The 22,626-nt window shown below is 33.1% G+C and overlaps 1 protein-coding gene across 1 annotated transcript in view; it reads left to right on the forward strand.

The window, feature by feature from the left end:
- Window positions 1-22,626, forward strand: part of LOC100368142 (solute carrier organic anion transporter family member 5A1-like) — a 43,213-nt gene that overhangs the window by 12,636 nt on the left and 7,951 nt on the right. The window contains exons 2-7 of the mRNA XM_002737446.4: window positions 9,609-9,923; window positions 11,210-11,374; window positions 13,109-13,304; window positions 14,975-15,161; window positions 20,279-20,478; window positions 22,219-22,283. Coding sequence (XP_002737492.1) covers window positions 9,609-9,923; window positions 11,210-11,374; window positions 13,109-13,304; window positions 14,975-15,161; window positions 20,279-20,478; window positions 22,219-22,283 — 1,128 coding nt within the window. The remainder of the gene's footprint in view (window positions 1-9,608; window positions 9,924-11,209; window positions 11,375-13,108; window positions 13,305-14,974; window positions 15,162-20,278; window positions 20,479-22,218; window positions 22,284-22,626) is intronic.

Genomic DNA, 22,626 nt, shown 5'->3' on the forward strand with positions numbered 1-22,626 from the left:
ATTTTTGCTCTGTTCTGGGAATGCCAAACTAAGGGATTGGATAGGGAAGATGTATAATAATAAATTTATTATAAAGATACTGCAAAGTATGCATGCACTCAAACAGTATGAGGTCCTATTGATCTTCACTGGTCGATACTTCCACTGTATTATCTTCTAGAATATAGTTGAAACATCCTTACAATAACCCAATATTATTATATATAGCAGGAATTATTGATAAAATATTCAAAAATTTATGCCTAGTGGCAATTCCCTGTTTCTAAAATAAAACATGTCAATTGATGACAGTTCTCACAGTATTTTTATTGATTTTCATAAAATCAATTTGTGTTAGTGTGCATTAATTTATTTCTGTTCTAAGTCAATATTGTCCTTTTTTAAAGGGTCAGTATGACTTACTTAAATACTACTTCAAAATGAACTTTATTGTATTTACACAAAAAATGATATTCAGAAAAGAATTGCATTGTATTACCTGTCTCACTGATAACTTTTCTGCTAATAAAAATGCAATGGGGATTAAAAACATTTATTTAAACTATTATTTCAATTATTGCTTTTATTTAATACTGCCTCTTGATAATCAATTTGGATTATAATTAATCCAAAGCTAAAATTGTTGCTTTATATGCTTGAAGACGTCCACCATCTTCAAAATGTACCTTGTGTAATAAAATAAAATTCTGGCACACTATGTTAAAGACTAAAGAAATGTCCACTGCACCACTTGAGATTTTATTGACTTGTGTAAATTTTACAGGGCTTAAAATATTGGTACAGTAGTCTAGTTGCCCTGGACAACTACTGTTGTCGTGGGGCAGCCAAACATAAAAACTGATTACCTATAAATATAAATGGAGAAATCACAATATTACAACGTTTAGTATTGTCAATGCACCTACATTTTTTCTGAAAAAATACTGAAAAACCATATCCACTTTAATAGTTCACTTTCCCAGAAGTCAAAGATAAGGCATCTCAATACATATGCATAATGGATGCATAGTACAGTATATTGGGTACACCGTAAATACATGTATGCACAATGTGATGCGTCAATCAACGTGATGAAAATACAATTACCAGTAGACTGTTTGTCGTTGCCACTATGACAAAACATGATCATTTGATTGCACCTTATTTCCAGCCAGTTTTGATTTGAGAGGTACATATGGGAAAATGTATTTTGTGTCCACCAAATTTTATTCAATTTTATTATGTGAAATGAAGAAATGGTAGCTTTTGATATTCAAGATGAAACAGAGAAGCGTAATTGGACAACTTTATTTTTATGTGGGATAATCACTTTTTCAGAGTGGTTTTCCTGCTTAACAACCAAATAGTATTTCAATTTTGATCTTTTGAGCAGTTCGCATCTTGACAATACTTACAATTTTTGATTTAATTCTTCATGTGTTTAATGTGCTAGACAACATATTGTTTGAAATTTCTCAAAATTGTAGGTAACTTTCAAATTTTATCAGCTCTTACTGAAAGTTAACAGCCCGGAATTAAACATTATTTTAAAATACTTCCGTTTCCATTCCAATGCAATCACCACAAGTCATCATTCTGAAGAAACACACAAGGAATAACTTAAATTTTTTCTATTTTAACTTTTTCTTTGTTTCATGATTTTAATTTGTATTTAATGAGTATGGCATTCACCTTTATCCAATAATTAATATTATTTAGTAAAATTTCATTTTCAAAATTGTTATTGAAAAAGAAAATTGAACATTTTTTACCAGACCACAGGGCATGTAAATTAAAATTTTTACATTTGTACTAGTCTGACTGCAAAATAATCCATCTTGGGCATGCAGACAGGCATTTCAACCACTGTATAAGGTAGAACAAAATAGAATTCTAATACCTTTTCAAAAATTATCTGTGTAATTCATCTTGAGATTTTGAGAAAAAAAATGACGAGCATAGCCTCTGATTATTGCAGACATCTCTTGGCATTTTCGTTGTTGCAATTATGTTTTGCTTGTAACATTTTAAAATTCGAGTGCATTCCTGCCATTCCACCACAGTCACAGATGGCTAATAAAAATCTAGAACAGGAGATAAATTCAAATTTTAATCTGAAACACGAATCAGGTATTTAAAGTGAAAGTATTAATGAAATTATAATAATTTAATTTTTTATGTGAAATGCAAATCTGGTGTTTAAAGCGAAAATATTGAAATGATAAATTAGAATCGTTATGTGAAACGCAAATTAAAAATAAAAATATCAATGAAATATATAGGGCTCATACTTGAATTAAACCCTCCATAGGTGACAGTGTTTTAACATGTTGAACTAATGACTCGAGTACCGATACCCAGAATTATACAAAATTAAAAAGAGCGTTTTGTCTAGTCAAATTCAATACTGTAAAATGACTAAATTTCACTGGGTTTAAATTTCGCTGATTTACCATTTCAGGCATATTCAGTGGGTTTAAAATTCACGGTTTTATCATTTTACATATATACATATTCACTGGGTTTTAGTTTTCCAGTCAGGAAAATAAGCAAAATTAAAACCCAGGGAATAATTAATCCTCTTAAAGTAGTACACAGCATCATCACAGATTTTGAAAGTACAGAAAATTAAACCAATTCAACTACACTAGTATTTTAGAAAAGTTGTCATAACTGACTGCACACATATATTTAAAAAAAAACTCCACTCACAGACCTAAAGATTGCTTATTCTGGTAGCATATTAAATAAATCAGCTTGATATACAGGTATGCCATCCCTTGTGAAAAGTTGTTTTCAAAATAAAGAAAATTACATTCATGCCTACCAGGGTTATAGGTAGAAAGTACCTAGTCTGTAACCAGAGACGTACAATCAATATTTTGTTGATTATTTTGTAATCTACTGGTAATTTTTTATCAAAATTGAAGAGGTTTGTAGAAATTGTGCCTGTCTGATGAATTTGTGTACCTGTCTAAAATGTGGATGGCCTATCAAAAAAGACAGGTAGACAGATAGCTGGCTTAAAGTCTGAAACTCATATGACCCGCCATCTTGATACAATTATTGATATAATTGTAGAAAGAAACCTGAAATAGAAAAAAAAATAAAAATTGCAAGATATAAAATCATGATCTACTGGTTTATGGGTATTTGTTAGATGCATTTTCACAAATATATTCTCGAATGTAAGGATTTTCCCAGCACAATTTATCTCTGGCAAGATTATAGTAGTTTGCTCATTGGTTATAATATGATTTCTAAAATGTTGTAAAAGCGCACAAAATTTAATCCTTATTACTAATTTTTCTATCATTCATATATTTCATAATTACTACATTTTATATATCACCAAAAAACAAATAATTACATATTTATACATGTACACAATTTAATTAAATTTAATTAGTGTGGTCGATCCATGTTTCTTGTGTCGTTTGTATCAGAATCGATATTAATTAAATATTAAACAAAAGTGTCAATCCCAGTGGTACTTTGGCTGTCAAATAACAATGCATTATATTAATGAAATAACTAAGCAGTTATCATGCATATACCCATTATGTATTACCCATTGTATGGTATATGTGTAGTGATGGCAACTCAGTGTTGTGAGTCAAACAGAAATTTTCTTTGCTGGGTTAGTCTATTCATTTGTCACCATCAACACCATTATAATGTACAGATTGATTTGCCATAATCTTTCCGCAAATTGATCCTTGATCAACAAATTGTTTTTTGGAGGTTGAGGAATTGCAAAATTAAAATTATATTTTTTAAGTGGCTTTCATATTACATTCATTAACCTTTTCACTACCAGCTCCCTCTTTCCATATCAAATTCACAAAATAGTCCTGTTTATAGTCGGCACTTTCCTTCAATTTTTAGCTCGGCTGTCGACTTTGTCAAGCCGAGCTTATTATGTTGGCGATCCGCTCCGCTAGGATTGCCCTTATAATCACTTTTGTCGTTTTGTGTGTGTGTCTGTGTGTGTAAATTTCCAGTGTTTTCACTTATGATTTCTTCTGTTATTTTTTTTGGCTTGGCCGATTTCTTTCAAACTTGGCAGGTAGGTCACACCTTCACCCTAGTTATTGGGAGAAATCTGGAAAAAAATTTTGCCCCACTGTTGCCATAGCAACAGCCAAAAAACTGATTTTTGGATAGCTTTGCGCCAAATGTATCTCCTCCTACAAATTTGGGATAAAACACTTCAGACATAGCTCATTCTACTCAGCTTGAGTGTGGGCACAAAGTTACTATTTGAATTTTTGATATCTGTTTTCATTACCGAGAAATTTGACCCAAAGTTGGGGTAACTTTTCACCAGCAACCGCTTTTAACTCATCTGTGATTTTTTCGGCTCAGCTGGGTTTGTTCATACTTCACAGGTAGGTCGTGCCGTAACTATTGGAAAAAAATCCTGGCCCACCACTGCCATTGCAACAGTAGAACATTCCGGAGGGGGCGAAACGGAAGAGCCAAATTTAACGAGTAAAAACAGAACGCGTATTTTGACCTCTATGCGGTCGTTGCCAAAGAGCCCCGCGTCCATCGCCTGGCGATGCTCTTCTGTTTCACCAGTTGCGTATTTTTTACTAAAATTTAGGCAGTACTGTCAATCACGAAAATTGATGAATAAATTAATACACATAAAATATGAATCACAGGCTAATTCAATGGTCACCAAACACTCCACTACTAAACAATCTGGCAAGATAGTAGCGTACTGTATATTTGACCCAGATTTGACAAGCGTGGTACAGTTTTTTGCGCGTGTCCGTAATAACGCGCACAAAGGATTGTGGGACAGAGTCCTTCATTTGCTGGCATTCTTGACTTTTGACTGCAGTTCTTTTTTATATTTTAGAGTAAATGCTTCTGATATGCTCTTAGGTTGCTTAATATCCGTCTGAAATTCTGGACTGTGGAGTCGTATATTTAAATATACGATCCGTGACTAGTGTTTTGCATTATGACGTATATTATTATGAAGATCAACACACTGTACTTTGGGTAAATATTTACCATTTCGTTATTTCATTATTTCGCTTCTAGTATTTACAGAAAACGCTTCATTCTAGAAAATGCTATCGCAAAACGGTTGGAAATAATAAATGTAACAGCAGAATACGTCCTAGCACAGGAGTAACTGTGGTCCTAGTAGTAAACTAAGTGACTTCTAAAGACTGAATGGGGTTTGCGAACTTCGTATTAGTTATAAACCGACATTAGCTTCACGTTTATGTCACACCATGGAAACAGCCAAAAACATATTGCTTGTTTTTAAGCGGAGCGGATCGCCAACCAGCCTACCGGCTTGTGAGTGATTGTCCGTCGTCGTCGTCCGTGTCAATGTTTTACTTTTTCGACTTCTTCTTGAAAACTACAAGCCTGAATGCTTTGATACTTGGTGTATATGTACCTTGGGTAGGGCCTCTCTCAGATTTGTTCATTTCATGATGATATCTTCAATTCTCTAATTTTGGTGAATATTTTTGTAATTTTTGGTAAAAAATGATATTTTCAACTTCTTGTTAAAAACCGCAAGTCCAATTGCTTTGATATTATATATATAGGTACTACATGTGGACCTCTCTCAGATTTGTTCATTTCGTAATGATATCTTCAATTCTCTAATTTTGGTGGATATTTTTGTCATTTTTGGTAAAAAGTGATATTTTCAACTTCTTGTTAAAAACTGCAAGTCCAATTGCTTTGATATTACATATATAGGTACTACATGTGGACCTCTCTCAGATTTGTTCATTTTGTAATGATATCTTTAATTTTCTAATTTTGGTGAATATTTTTGTCATTTTTGGTAAAAAGTGATATTTTCGACTTGTTAAAAACCTCAAGTCCAATTGCTTTGATATTACATATATAGGTACTAACTACATGTGGACCTCTCTCAGATTTGTTCATTTCATGATGATATCTTTAATTTTCTAATTTTGATGAATATTTTTGTAATTTTTGGTAAAAAGTGATATTTTCGACTTCTTGTTGAAAACCGCAAGTCCAATTGCTTTGATATATTATACATATAGGTACTACATGTGGACCTCTCTCAGATTTGTTCATTTTCTAATGATATCTTCTGTTCTTTAATTGCCATGTGCATTGCTAACAGCGGAGCTATCTCAGCCGACAGGCTGCTTGTTTGAATAGAAACTAAAAATTTACACAAATTTTGTCTGTTGGCTTCAAAATTAAGGTACATTCCTAGAAATATTCAAGAATATAAGAAACAAAATGCAGAAAAATCTGGTGGTGAAAAAGTTAATTTGTATACTAGTATATGTTACGCTAAGTTTGTCTTGTATTTAAAGTGCACTAGCCTAACAGCAGTGCAACATGTACATGTAGCTTCTACTATTTTCTACATGTAGTATGGTGCTGAATTGTTGATTAAAAACTTCCAGTTGTGCTCGCAATATATACTTGTTACCTTCAGTTTAATACCTCCCATAACAGTATTCCCCTGATTATTAAAGTTATGTATATCACCTCAGTTGGTGATACTGTACTGTACAGTGTAATGAAGTGTCTCCCAGAACGTCCCAGTTGGTTTTATTTAATTACTAGGATTATGTTTTTCAGAGATGAAAATTTATTGAGACGACAAACTCCAATGCCTAGATGCCTCTAGTCTTAGTTGGTTTCATCAATGTTTATATAAAATATATTATAGATTTTTAATGACATTTCCCCCAGATAGTTACATGTACATGTAAGTTGGCACAGTTTATACAATAATAGTATTACTTGGTAATAATGTATAAACTCAAATAACAGGTCTGTGTGTGGTCATATTTTAATGATCAAGTGTACAAGAAATGTAATGTTTTTAGTTTTCATTGCATACATGACATGCATTTCTACACAGTGTTACAGGATACAGGACAGATTGAAAAGCACATTTTGCCAAATTTATTTTAATTGTGATAGCTTATTATTTTATTTGTAGTTGAATTTTTTGAAAAAAATCTAATGAATTAGGATTGAAATACCAAGTGCAATACCACAAAATAATGGCACGCTGTAACTTATGGGGTTACAGTGACAGATGTATAATACTAATATATATATAATATCACTTTTAACTGTCAGTGGTTTCACTTTTTCAGACTGGAAATATACATGTGAGAAATATATTTTCTGCTACATGTAGGTTGGTGTCAGCAGCATGTACACGTGATTCAGGCAATATAATCACTCTTTTTTACTGATGATGATTATAGGATGATTTGATGCACAGTACAATCTCCTCTAGATAGCTGTGTATAGTTCACTATATTCTCCATGTGTATGGTAAAAAAGTCTGAATGTTTGTAGTAATTATTCTGTCTAGTAGACTGTGAATCCAGAAAAACAAGAAAAATATTTGTTTAAATTAAATCACACATATTTCTCTGAGTGCTTTTTAGTTGAGGCTTTTCAATGAAAATAAAATCGAGTGAATATACCTTTTTCTTATATTTTACATTCAACTGGTCAGAAATCAGTAAAAATAAATTCTATACAAAACACCCAAAAAGTCTTTTAAGCGAAAATTAATTCCAGCTAAAATAAAGTATTTTACAGTAGGTGTTTTTGAGACTGAATAACAGTATTTTCAATTTCTTGTGGTCATAGAAAATTTTCAGGAACAGTACATCATTTCAAATGTTGTGTAATATATACAAGTTCAAATAGTTCAATTCCCATATTTTCTCTTACAAGTGTATGTGCACTCTGGTGGCAGCCATGTTTGTTTTTATTATTCCATATTTGGAATTCGCATTTCCTAATATGTTAGGATGAAAATACCCTGTAAAATACCACAAAATTATGGCACACTGTAACTTGTCGCGTTACAGTGACAGATGTTTAATAATATATATTATGGTTTGCATCCACGAAATGTTCTAATAATGAAGTATATATATCAATAACAATAATATGTGATTATCACAAGAATATCGCGAAGTATGCATGAAGGCGGAAGGCGATTGTATCAACAGACACGTGGCGGAGGTCAATGTGACCCATTTCTGCCTGAGTGCATATTTAGTCATAAATATTCTCTTGATAATCTTATTATTATACATCTTTTTCCTGCTTATAGTAATAATTTAATGAGAGATTATACCCCAAAATGGCAACCAAAAACATGTTGTGCTGTGCGAACGTTTATATTCAGTAACCTGATTCTATTTCCCTAGTATGCTTCTACATCCAATGTAAACAAAGGGAAACGTTCGAATATGGCGTGAAATAGCCGTAACGCATCTATGTTTACATAGATTAATAATTATTATTAATGATGTAGTTTTCCCCATATAAAAGATTAAAATTTTAACATTTGCCTTAGTGGTAACATGCCTTTTTTGGAATGGCAAACTCTACGTTCTTACATGTATCCAGAATATCTACAAGATATCAATAATATCTCACACTATCCTATGAAACACTTGAATACAGGCATTTTAACATAATTGTAATTAATGGTGTTGAATTGTTTTGTCACATAAAATATAATATTGGTGATAATATTAGTTGTAGCATACCAATTTATTTTATCATATGAAAACAACAGGTTTTGACATTCTAATTACATATACAATGTACTTGGAAACTACTGCCTGTAAAGCTAACATTTTAATTACTAATAGGACTGTGGTAACTTAATTTTATTTTCTATTCATAAACGTGCTTCATCATTGTGTAATCTAATTTACTAAGAATGTGAGAACTATCACATATTCAGTTTTTAGCTGCTTTCATTTCGTATGAACAGTGTATATGATGATGTTGAACCGATAGAAGGTAACTTTAAATTTGCCTCAGTTAAAGGGCGGCAGTCGTCGTGCCGCGTCCTCTTCGATATGGGACTCATAGCAACGTATACAACGTGTGTAAAATACATTGTTTATTTACATGAAATTCGAACACGCGCTGCGCGACGACCACCGCGCTTTAATAACATACATTTATAACAATTTATAAATTCAGACAGCTGTCATTCAATTTCAAATATGCACAATGTACAAATATCATTTTTATTGGCCAAAGTGCTTAACATTGATTATATCCATAATGAGTTCTTATGACCTCCATCCAAATATAATTCTTGAACCCATTAACACTATTCGTACACAGCCACATGTACACTTGCTGATTGGATTCCATTAAACTCACTATATGATGTCATAACACCATTGATGGATTTATCATTTGGAATTACAAACATTTTGAATTTATAATTTTTATAATATTTATAAAATGCACAACTTTTAGTCATGTATTAAAGTTAATTAAAACATTGTCCCTTTTTTTCGTCCTCTTTATTTGTAATTTGCTGATGGTGGAAAAACTCGTTTCTCCAACTGCAGACATCACTGTATTTCATGAAATGTACAAGAAGTACATGTATGTGTTCAATGGAATATGTTGACATAGATTCTGGAGAAACTTGAATGAACATATTTCCTTTGCACCAACTTATAAATGAATCTTATCAATATAGGTTCCTAGTTGGAATTTTATTATCTCTGAGGTGATTTATATAAAATCTGCATGTAAATCTTGGTACATGTACATGTAAATGTAAATGATAGGTTTTCAATGTTTGTATCTTGTAGGTATTTTATACTGCATGGGTGCTATTGGTCCTGCTCTTGGCTTTGTATTTGGAGCGGCTGCACTTACCTTGTATGTGGATTTTGGCTCTATAAAACAAGAAGACATCCCTGTTGATCCTTCTGATGCACGTTGGGTTGGTGCGTGGTGGGCTGGCTATGTATTCATAGGCATTGCCATTGCTGCCACCTCAATTCCTTTGTTTGGATTTCCTAAAAAACTTAAAAAAATTGAGACTGAAGAAGAGCAAACAATAAACACGAACAATGAAGAAAGTGGTGACACTCAGATGAAATTTACGAGTGGAAAGTTCAGTGGTAAGTGAACGCCCATGGTTTTTCTTGCAAAAATTTGTACAATTTATTTTTTAAATCTGTTGTTTAAGTTTTAGATTAAATGGATATGATTTCTAATTACCTGCCAGTTTTGTTCAAGTCGTTGTATCCCAAAGAGCATTGTACAAAAAAAATGGCAGTCTGTCGGCCATACATTGATCACAAAAAAAGGAAATATGTACTTGTAACACAATATGTTTGATATCAACCCTGTGATACAGTTTACTTTATTAAAAGCTTAATGTTTGATAGAAGAGCACATAAACAAATAATTACATTCATTGTTCTGGATCATTAAAATATGACTTTACGTAGACATGGAATGACTTTATTCTGAGGGAGTAAATGTACCCTTATTATCGATACACGTGTTACCGATTTATATGATAAGAATGACTGCTTGTTATTTATTTTGAATCGACTAAATCAGAAAACAACAAAATTCACATTAGTAACATACCAAAGAATCAATCAATGCTGTTTTAAAGCTTCTTGTTTTAGGGAAAAAAAGCCAATCTCACATATTCCGAAAACAAATTCACACACCATACATGTATGTATCCACTAGCTGCTTGCACATTAGAAGTCTTGGCATATGCCGTGTGTTGGGACTGAGTCAGCACATGCTGAATAAATTATGATTTCCGTTCCAATAAAGAGCTTTATCCAACCCAGTATGTGCCAAGATTGTGGTGTCTGAATGCTCGACAAGAGCAGAAATCATGCCCTTGGTAGTAAACTTTAAAATGTCAACTAATTATTGCCCAATTGAAAAGTTACACAAAAGACAGAAATATATGGCCAGTCTAAACATTGCCTATCTAGGGTTCAGCGTCATTATGTGAATTATTCAGTGACCGTGTGAATGCAAGATTATGAGATTCTCATCAATAATCATGTACAACTAACATCAACATAACTTTTTCTAGTTCTGATGAATCCACCCAACTGCAGTAATCCCTCTGTAAACAAATAACTATAATTCTCCAACCTAAATTTTAAGCTTATATTACCAGTCTAAAATAATAATAATCCAGTGGCAATGAGTAGTACAGTACACAATTGTCAATGTTTATTTTAACTGATTACTATGCTAAAAATCGACATGTATTTAGCACTTAAATTTTAAAATTTACCTAAAAATGTTCAGTGCCTATATAACATGTAGTTGCTATATCGTTTAAAGTACACACCCCTTCCTTTCTGAATATTAAAAATGGCTTTAAAGTTTTATATTTTACCTTTACCTTGTTATTATTTTCCTGTAGATTTACCCAGGGCTGTTCTTAGTCTTTTCCTCAACCCAGTTTACATTTGTATAACAATGGCTGGAGCAATGGAAGTTGCTATTGCCACAGGGTTTATCACTTTTATGCCAAAGTTTATTGAAACACAGTATTCATTATCACCATCGTCGGCAAGCTTGCTTACAGGTAAGTCATTTGCCATTATCTCCATGTCCCAGTTTCGGTGCAGACAGTCTTCTAGGAATTCGATATTGAGGCTCCTTTTGCACTCCACGACAATGTCACAGATTGTCCTAGCCTTGCTAACAAAACAATCCCTGCTGATGCAGTGTTTTTACTATTCTTGAGGTTTTTAGTGGGTGATATGTTAAAAAATACAGGGTTCAAATGGATGCACTTTCTATGTTATATTCCAATATTCCCTGGATATTATTGTTGAATCTATTTATTTTAAAATTTATTTATTGACACAACACTGACTTTCAAAAGTAAAAACAGCAAATATGTTTCTATTAGGCCATCATTTTGATATGACATTTTAAAATAACAGAATTAATGAAATATTATATTGATTGTTATATTGATGCGTCAGTACTGTGATGTACTGTGTGCATTGTCAGGACACAAGTACAAGTAAATATTTGTCTTTATGATTACAATAATTGTTGCAAGCTGGATACACAGGGGTTTTTCTGGAAAAGAACTGCAAGACAGAGCACTGCAATTCAGTGCCGCCACCCAGTGGGGGAGATAGGGTTCCCGCTACCAGGGTGTTGAGTTTTTGATAATTCCAAGTTACAATGGAGCATTCTAAGACTTCCTTGGGGCCAAAATTACTATCAGACAGGTCACATGTGATCCCTGGTCAACCAGAATTTTATGGATGCTAGAGGATCTGCTTCCCAGGGTAAGGGGGCGCATGGCCATGGCACGAGGGCGCTGCGCTCCTGTTCCCTTGTTTAAAAAAAAATCCCTGATACACTTTGCTGCAGTATCTCTGAATCTTTCTTATTTCTTATGAATTAGAAATTTGTTGTGTACTTGTGACAATTAGCTCAAAAGAATTAATAAAAAAGCGTTAATCTGGTATATTTCTTTGTTATGACGTTGGAAACTACCATACTACATGTGTCAGCCATTGTTGTAAAAATAAAAAACTGTTTTTGATCATATGGCATATTGATTTCTGTGAAATAGGACACTAAAAATCTTGTACAGTTTAGAAATGTAGTTAAAGCCTGTGTCATTGTCTTGACCTGTAACAGTAAATTTGCTAAAACAGCTTTTAACAGCTATAATGGCTTTATCTCATCCATAAAATCTAATTATAACCTACATTATACTACAAAACTTTACTTTGTATCATGCCTATGACAAGCTGCTCTCTATTTCTAACATACATGACCATGAATAAAAATTGTAAGTGATTCTGTTGTTATATATTTATCAATTCTCAAATTTTAATTAAAATAGCAAGTGGTTATACAAGGATACCACAATATCTGCAAAAAAGGCACTACACAATACAATGTATCCAATAGCACATCTTATTATTGTACATTTTTCCTGATTACAGTCGTAATTTAGTGAGATATGACATTTTCTGAGATCCATGGCATACATTTTCATGTATTCAATGCCTACATGATTCAGTGACAGGATTCTATTTCCGTCTCAAACTGCATTGATACTGTGTCCGATATAAACAAAGGAATATGTTTGATTATAATGTTTATTCACCCTTATACTCTGGCCAAATCACTTCAGCCAAAACTACTTTGCTGGGAACAGTAGAACATCTCATACAAACCAAATAAAGCAGACATTCTGAACACATTTGAGCACATCTGAATTTTGCAGTGATTAATTCTATTGTTCTAGCCGCCAGATGTATAATAATTCAATTTCTTATTTATTCAGGTACATTGATCCCAGGTGCAGCAGGTGGAACAGTGTTTGGTGGTTTCCTTGTAAGAAAATTCAATATGAACACATTAGGCACAGCTCGTTTGTCAATGATTTGTATTTTTATATCATTCCTGTGTTATTCTGCGTTCTTCCCGCTACATTGCAATACTCTCAGTTTGGCTGGTGTATCTGTTGGATATGAAGCCAAGTAAGTTTTCTAACTATTTCTTCTGTGTATATCAGATATGTAACATTAAAATTCAGTGCAACTAACTCCCTGTTATGTGCAAAATACTCACTGCTACATCATGTCAAAATTAGAGCCACTTACGTGGTGCACAATGTAGAAAGCAGTTTTGGAAGATTCAAATTTCCCAAACTCTACATTGTTCGTTATCACGTTTTTGATTTATAATGGCAATCTATTTTGTTGGTTCATTGCATTTTGTTTTGTAGCCAAGTGTTATCATACTAGAACCATTCATATGAAACTTGTGAATTATGTATTATTTTTGTATCATGTTAATTAGTCTACTATACATGTATATTCCTTTAGGTTAGGTCCCAGTTAGGTCCTAGTATGACACATGCTTGTTTTTTGAAAAACATTATGTCATAATAACTAGGATTTGTAAGATATGTAAGGTGATATGCGATGAAGATCTCACAAGAAGTGAACATAAGTGAACAAGATTATAACGACATTAAAAAACTTAAAACGCACTTAATATTTCCTGTTTTGTGAATAAGCAAAGACACTACCAAAAATAGTCTGGGGATGAACACCAACCAGTTCTTTAACAGACTCACTAATTTGCATTTGGATTTCAAAGAAATGTATGTTTCTTGAAGTTATGTAATTTTTTGATCATATCGCAATTTTCCTGTAATTTTTATCACATATTACACACTTACTCTCATCTTAGAAATCTTTGTTATAATCATTTATATGATTTGTTTGTCCCTTTTTAATTTTCAGTAAAAATTATGTAGCTGTGCATGTGTATACAAATTTGATTAATTGACACAGAAAACTTTTGCATCAGATGATGAACAACTCATAGTATTAGGGCATTGTAAAAGTTGTGCTTTTTTCAGTTAATGGAAGTTGAGTTGACAGGAAAACAACTTTTGAATTTTGTATACTTGTATTATGGTCATTTTATGGTTGTCCAATACTGTTTCACAAAAGTCTTTGGAATTTGTTTATACTTTGCGATGAAAGATCATTAGGGGTACAAACCTATTTTTTAAAATAAACATGATATTACTGTATGTGGGGATTACATTGGGACTCCATGTGGAAAAAGTTACACATGATCCATTCAAATTCTTTGTGATGTTTTTGAACTTGAGATAATGCAACAATGTGTCTGGAACTATATTCTGAAAAAATAAATAAAAGGGAGTATAGAACTATTTGTAAAGATACAACAGTTACAGTAATTTGCCCTATGCTTAAAAAAAACTCTTGTGCATTCGTTTTAAATCAGCTTCAGGAAATGGTATGGAGCAAATTTCATACCTGTACTATTTAAAAAAAAACTCCTTCTGCTAGATACATGAACATAAAGTACTGTGGTGCACTAAATTTGTTGACTCCTGAAGTATGAAAGTCATGCTGCCAAATGAAATTTATGGAATCTTGAACCCTTTGAGCAAGAAACTTTTTTTTCAATATTTTTGTCAACATTTTGATCAAAACTTGTAGCAAAAGGAAATTAACTTCAGTTGGTCCATAATTAAGAAATTATACTTAAATTATATACAAAAAATGCAAAATGTTAAAAATCAGGAGGAAAAAATATGGGAGAGATATTGAGAATCTCTAATATTCAAAGATTTGAAGTTAAACACTGTGTTCTTCTTTTTCTGTAGCATATTTGAAATTCAGGAGGCACCAGAATTCTACAACGTGACTTCTGGTTGTAACTTCCAGTGCGGGTGCACATCTGATGCATATCAACCAGTCTGTGGTATCAATGGAATTACATACTTTAGTCCTTGCCACGCTGGATGCGAACAAACAGTCATTGGGGTCGGTGAAGATGGAGGCTTAATAATGGTTAGTATATCTCCCTCTAGCTTAGTATATTGCCTTGTATCTTAATATATCTCCCTCTAACTTAGTATATCGCTCTCTATCTTAGTATATCTCCTTCTATCTTAGTATATCTCCCTCTAGCTTAGTGTATCACCTTATTATATCTTAGTATATCTCCCTCTGTTCTAGTATATCTCTCTCTAGCTAAGTATATTTCCCTCTATCTTAGTTTATCTCTCTCTAGCTTAGTTTATCTCCCTCTGTCTTAGTATATCGCCTTATATCTTATAGTATATCTCCCTCTATCTTAGTATATTTCTCTCTAGCTTAGTTAATCCCCCTCTGTCTTAGTATATCACCTTATATCTTCTAGTATATTTCCCTCTATCTTAGTATATCTCCCTTTAACTTAGTATATCTCTTTCTAGCTTAGTATATCTTCCTCTAGCTTAGTATATCGCCTCTGTCAGTATATCTTTCTCTAGCTTAGTTTATCTCCCTCTATCTTAGTATATCGCATTCTATCTTACAGTAAATCTCCCTCTAGCTTAGTATATCGCCCTCTGTTAGTTTATCTTTCTCTAGCTTAGTTTATCTCCCTCTATCTTAGTATATCGCATTCTATCTTACAGTAAATCTCCCTCTAGCTTAGTATATCGCCATCTGTTAGTTTATCTTTCTCTAGCTTAGTTTATCTCCCTCTATCTTAGTGTGTCACCTTATATCTTAGTATATCACCTTCTATCACTCCCTTAGTATATTGCCCCTATATTGCAGTATGATATCTTGATTCATGGGATGGTGTGATATCTAGATTTTCTATCACCATAGCATCATGGGATTGTGTGATATCTTGATTTTCTATCATCATGGGATGGTGTGATATCTAGATTTTCTATCACCATGGCATCATGGGATGGTGTGATATCTAGATTTTCTATCACCATGGCTTCATGGGATTGTGTGATATCTAGATTTTCTATCATCATGGCATCATGGGATTGTGTGATATTTAGATTTTCTATCACATGGCATCATGGGATTGTGTGATATCTAGATTTTCTATCACATGGCATCATGAGATTGTGTGATATCTAAATTTTCTATCATTATGGCATCATGGGATTGTGTGATATTTAGATTTTCTATCACATGGCATCATGGGATTGTGTGATATCTAGATTTTCTATCACCATGGCATCATGGGATGGTGTGATATCTAGATTTTCTATCACATGGCATCATGGGATTGTGTGACATCTAGATTTTCTATCACCATGGCATCATGGGATTGTGTGATATCTAGATTTTCTATCACCATGGCATCATGGGATGGTGTTATATCTAGATTTATTATCACCATGGCATCATGGGATGGTGTGATATCTAGATTTTCTATCACCATGGCATCATGAGATTGTGTGATATCTAGATTTTCTATCATCATGGCATCATGGGATTGTGTGATATTTAGATTTTCTATCACATGGCATCATGGGATTGTGTGATATTAAGATTTTCTATCACCATGGCATCATGGGATTGTGTGATATCTAGATTTTCTATCACCATGGCATCATGAGATTGTGTGACATCTAGATTTTCTATCACCATGGCATCATGGGATTGTGTGATATCTAGATTTTCTATCACCATGGCATCATGGGATTGTGTGATATTAAGATTTTCTATCACCATGGCATCATGAGATTGTGTGACATCTAGATTTTCTATTACCATGGTATCATGGGATTGTGTGATATCTAGATTTTCTATCACCATGGCATCATTGGATTGTGTGATATCTAGATTTTCTATCACCATGGCATCATGGGATGGTGTGATATCTAGATTTTCCATCACCATGGCATCATGAGATTGTGTGACATCTAGATTTTCTATCACCATGGCATCATGGGATGGTGTTATATCTAGATTTATTATCACCATGGCATCATGGGATGTTGTGATATCTAGATTTTCCATCACCATGGCATCATGAGATTGTGTGATATCTAGATTTTCTATCATCATGGCATCATGGGATTGTGTGATATTTAGATTTTCTATCACATGGCATCATGGGATTGTGTGATATTAAGATTTTCTATCACCATGGCATCATGGGATTGTGTGATATCTAGATTTTCTATCACCATGGCATCATGGGATTGTGTGATATTAAGATTTTCTATCACCATGGCATCATGAGATTGTGTGACATCTAGATTTTCTATTACCATGGTATCATGGGATTGTGTGATATCTAGATTTTCTATCACCATGGCATCATTGGATTGTGTGATATCTAGATTTTCTATCACCATGGCATCATGGGATGGTGTGATATCTAGATTTTCTATCACCATGGTATCATGGGATGTTGTGATATCTAGATTTTCTATCACCATGGCATCATGGGATTGTGTGATATCTAGATTTTCTATCACCATGGTATCATGGGATGTTGTGATATCTAGATTTTCTATCACCATGGCATCATGGGATTGTGTGATATCTAGATTTTTTATCACCATGGGATTGTGTGATATCTAGATTTTCTATCACCATCGCATCATGGGATTGTGTGATATCTAGATTTTCTATCACCATGGCATCATTGGATTGTGTGATATCTAGATTTTCTATCATCATGGGATGGTGTGATATCTAGATTTTCTATCACCATGGCATCATGGGATGGTGTGATATCTAGATTTTCTATCACCATGGCTTCATGGGATTGTGTGATATCTAGATTTTCTATCATCATGGCATCATGGGATTGTGTGATATTTAGATTTTTTATCACATGGCATCATGGGATTGTGTGATATCTAGATTTTCTATCACATGGCATCATGAGATTGTGTGATATCTAAATTTTCTATCATTATGGCATCATGGGATTGTGTGATATTTAGATTTTCTATCACATGGCATCATGGGATTGTGTGATATCTAGATTTTCTATCACCATGGCATCATGGGATTGTGTGATATCTAGATTTTCTATCACCATGGCATCATGGGATGGTGTTATATCTAGATTTACTATCACCATGGCATCATGGGATGGTGTGATATCTAGATTTTCTATCACATGGCATCATGGGATTGTGTGACATCTAGATTTTCTATCACCATGGCATCATGGGATTGTGTGACATCTAGATTTTCTATCACCATGGCATCATGGGATTGTGTGATATCTAGATTTTCTATCACCATGGCATCATGGGATTGTGTGATATCTAGATTTTCTATCAGCATGGCATCATGAGATTGTGTGATATCTAGATTTTCTATCATCATGGCATCATGGGATTGTGTGATATTTAGATTTTCTATCACATGGCATCATGGGATTGTGTGATATTAAGATTTTCTATCACCATGGCATCATTGGATTGTGTGATATCTAGATTTTCTATCACCATGGCATCATGGGATTGTGTTATATTAAGATTTTCTATCACCATGGCATCATGAGATTGTGTGACATCTAGATTTTCTATTACCATGGTATCATGGGATTGTGTGATATCTAGATTTTCTATCACCATGGCATCATGGGATTGTGTGATATCTAGATTTTCTATCACCATGGTATCATGGGATGTTGTGATATCTAGATTTTCTATCACCATGGCATCATGGGATTGTGTGACATCTACATTCTCTATCACCATGGCGTCTGTGATACTAAAATCTTCTTGTACTCAGTTCTATCATATCATTTTTCTCAGTTTACATTTTACATGCTCTTCCTACATGTACTCTGTTGCCATGGCTACACATCATCTTTCACTATGGTTGCCTCAAGCTTTGCATTGCTACTAAGTGCTCATTGTCTGCTTTTAGCCGTCTTTAAATTTTCACATTTGATACCCCAGTGTCATATCAAATGTCAGCAATTCAATTCCTACTGATATTATACATATAGACACGTGTTGCCATGGAAACCATAGTCCATGTAGGGACAACATGACAGGGCTGTATTCTATTATAATGACACTATAGTAATTTACTGTTGTTTCCTGGTATCAACCAGACATGGTTGAACACATGCAGTGTGTCCTCTAACAAGACTACTCAGTAATATTGTAGGGATCATGATTCAAAATTGAATCCCCAAAAATCAAGTTCGGTCAGCTTGTTGATTGTGGTGAAGGTCAGTCGTTTAGAAAAAAAAAATTGTATCTAACTGTATAGGTGAAATGTTGTGCACCCTGATTTTATGTTTTAGACTTATTTCATTTTAGAAAATGTAAATTTTACCTAACTACAAATTATATAAATATTATAATAATAAGATGTTTTTTGAGATTAGTGCAACTAGATGCTTAGAGAGCACAAAGCTGGAACAAAAACCAAATGCACATTGTGTATGAATCAAATATTCTGAATACTATGTGAGTATTAAGTCTGTAGCATTGTGAATGTCAGTTATTATTGCAAATTATAAAAAAATGACAGTAATAGAATAATCTCTGTCACTTCTTGTTGAGCATGTCTGTCTTTTTTTGTTCACTAATATACTGATTTTGCTTTTATAGCATCGTCATAATGATGACTTGGTTACTGTAAAAGCATTTATTTTAACTGGTATTTAATTTCACTGTTTTGATATTTGATCATACAGGGTATTCGCTTATTTTCCAGGGAAATAAATGATAAATAGTCATGCAAACAAAACATCATTTCTTTGTTTGGAGAAGGAGACATTTCAGTCACTCAATAAAATTGTGTGTTTATGTTGAATAAACATTTAGTAATTGCGTATCATCTGCAAAGTGTACATAATTTAATTTTCCACTACAGGCTGTCGCAATGTGAAGTTGTATGTTTACTGTGATGATTTGAGGCTATGACATTCAGTTTAGTTATTAGCATAATGATATTAATACATTTTATGGAACACCTTGCGAGTATTTAGACTTCAGACCTAGCAGTTGAGTAACATCCCCTCCCCTCCAGTACATTATTCTCCTCCCAGATTTGGTGACCAATACTCACTTGATTCACTTTACTCTGAGAAGTCTGTTCTCAGTTTACATTTTAAATTTATGTAAAAATATAAATGTTAACATTTTCCATTAGAGTATGAATAATTATAATTTTTATTCAACTTTCAGAACTTCACCAACTGTGCTTGCATATCGGAATACTTTGTAAATGAAGTTACACCATCGGATTATTCCTTAACGAACTATGCTACTTATGGTAGATGTGAACGTGATTGTAGCACTGGACTGGGATTGTTTATGGCAGTTTTGATATCTGTGGTAGTTATTACAGCTATTACACAGATACCAATTATCATGACAACATTAAGGTGAGAATTAACCCTTTGTGCACCAAAGAAAACTTTTGAATAAGAAATTATGTTCATTTTATCCAAAATTAATAAAGAAATTATAGAAAAAATTAATATAAATGTGAAAAATGTTGTGAAAAAAACAACTCAACTCTTTTTGTTTGTCTATGGTCAAAATAAGTTGTTTTTAATGGTCAAATAAATATGCAGCGTTTAGTTATAGTAAACAAATTAAAAGCGATGCACCTATTGGTGATGCAATGCAGAGCTCCCCATTCGACAAAGGGTAAATTTATTAACAAATGGTCAAACAAAAATAAATGTGGCTAAAAATGTTTAGAAATATTACTTTTATATGGTATGTATGGCTGGAATTTCTTGACAAAATAGTGACAAATGAATGAAAATGTTGAAAATTTACAAGAGCTTCAATTTTGTTCTTGCAACCAGGTCTTAGTTTTCGGTTCTGTATCTGTCTGACTTCATTTCTTAGACTTGTGCTTCTATAAATAGAGCAAACACAGTATAGTATTTTTAATTCTTAAGCATCTGACAGATGCAGATTGTGAAATCAAATTTCAGGTGACTGTAATGCAATCTCTACTGGAATAGAAATAGTACTGTAAACACTTTTGCTGATAGTTGAAATAAAATCATGTGAACATGTATAAAACTTAAAATTGTTTCACTAGAAAATCAGTTAATTTAAAACCCAGTAATACAGCCTTTTTGCTCATCTCTATTGTTCTAACAGTCCCACTAACCTATGATATTAGACAGTTCTCATTCAGTATTTACTTGGAAAGTACTCTTTCTTTGTCCCGTTTAGTAGTTTATTTGTTCTCAACAATGCCCGTTTACTGAGAAAGGACCGTTTTTCAGACTAATTTTGTTGTCACATAAGTGGAGAGTTGCAACTTTCCCTTCGCTATTTAAAAATGGGTTGTTTTTGAGCAGCAACACGCTGGATTCGCACCAACAATTTCCAGATCGACAAGCTGTGTGGATGTATGGTCACTCTACTAAGTGAGATAAGTAGATGATTTCTGGTTGAATGCAACATATAGTTTACTAAGATACATACATAAATCAGGTGCCATTTCTACAGGTCATTGGTCCATTACATTTCTATTCAAAAGGAGTTTTGTAAAATACATTAGCTGTGACAACACACAATCTGTGATGCAGAAAAACCACCCAAAATTCTCAGTATTCACTTCCTTAAAATAAAGCAACTCAGACACTAAGGGTAACATACAAAGAGGCTGATAACTATTGTAAAGGGGTTAATTATTCACTGGGTTTTAATTTTTTTGACTGGAAAATGCGCTAAATTAAAACCCAGTGAATATTTAAAATTTAGCATAGAACATATTATCTAAATGATAAAACCCACTGAATATGCCTGAAATGGTAAATTAGCAAAATTTAAACCCAGTGAAAATTAGTCATTTTACAGTACCTGTAGTGTCTTTGTAAGTTTGTAGCCCTCCTTACAGTAATTATGTTTAAAAAGGTACACCCAAAAGCAAGTGAAAGATAATGATTTTTCTGTCATAGTAGATTGATCTGAATGTATTATCTTTCTCACATGCCACAATACCTATTTTTGTGTGCGTGTGTTTTGAAAATTTTAAACGCTAAGAGCTTATCTATTTCAGGTTTAATTAGTTTTAGAATCGACCGATATAGATATCTTAATAAAATAAGAATTAGAAGACCATTAGAAAATAATTGTTTCTGTATTATTATTATTAGGTGTGTTGCGGAACCTGAGAAGCCATTAGCTCTTGGAATGCAATTTGTACTGATAAAGGCATTATGTAAGTATAGCAGTCAAATTGGTTCTGTACTTGTTTACACTCATGATTTGCTGAGCTTTAGTTTCACTTCTACTTTAGTTGTTTTGTCAGTGTGACTTATGGCTTGAATACATTAACCTTTTCACCACCGGACTTTCTCTCCCCAAACTTTTCTGCACTTTTTAGCCTCGCTGTCTAATTTTGATAAATATTTTTGTCATTTTTGGTAAAAAGTGATATTTTCGACTTCTTGTTAAAAACTGTAAGTCCAATTGCTTTGATATTACATATATAGGTACTACATGTGGTCCTCTCTCAGATTTCTTCATTTTGTGATGATATCTTCAATTCTCTAATTTTGATG

This window comes from Saccoglossus kowalevskii, chromosome 14 (genome assembly GCF_978046115.1).
Source record: "Saccoglossus kowalevskii chromosome 14, keSacKowa6.1, whole genome shotgun sequence".
In the NCBI taxonomy this organism is placed as follows: domain Eukaryota; kingdom Metazoa; phylum Hemichordata; class Enteropneusta; family Harrimaniidae; genus Saccoglossus; species Saccoglossus kowalevskii.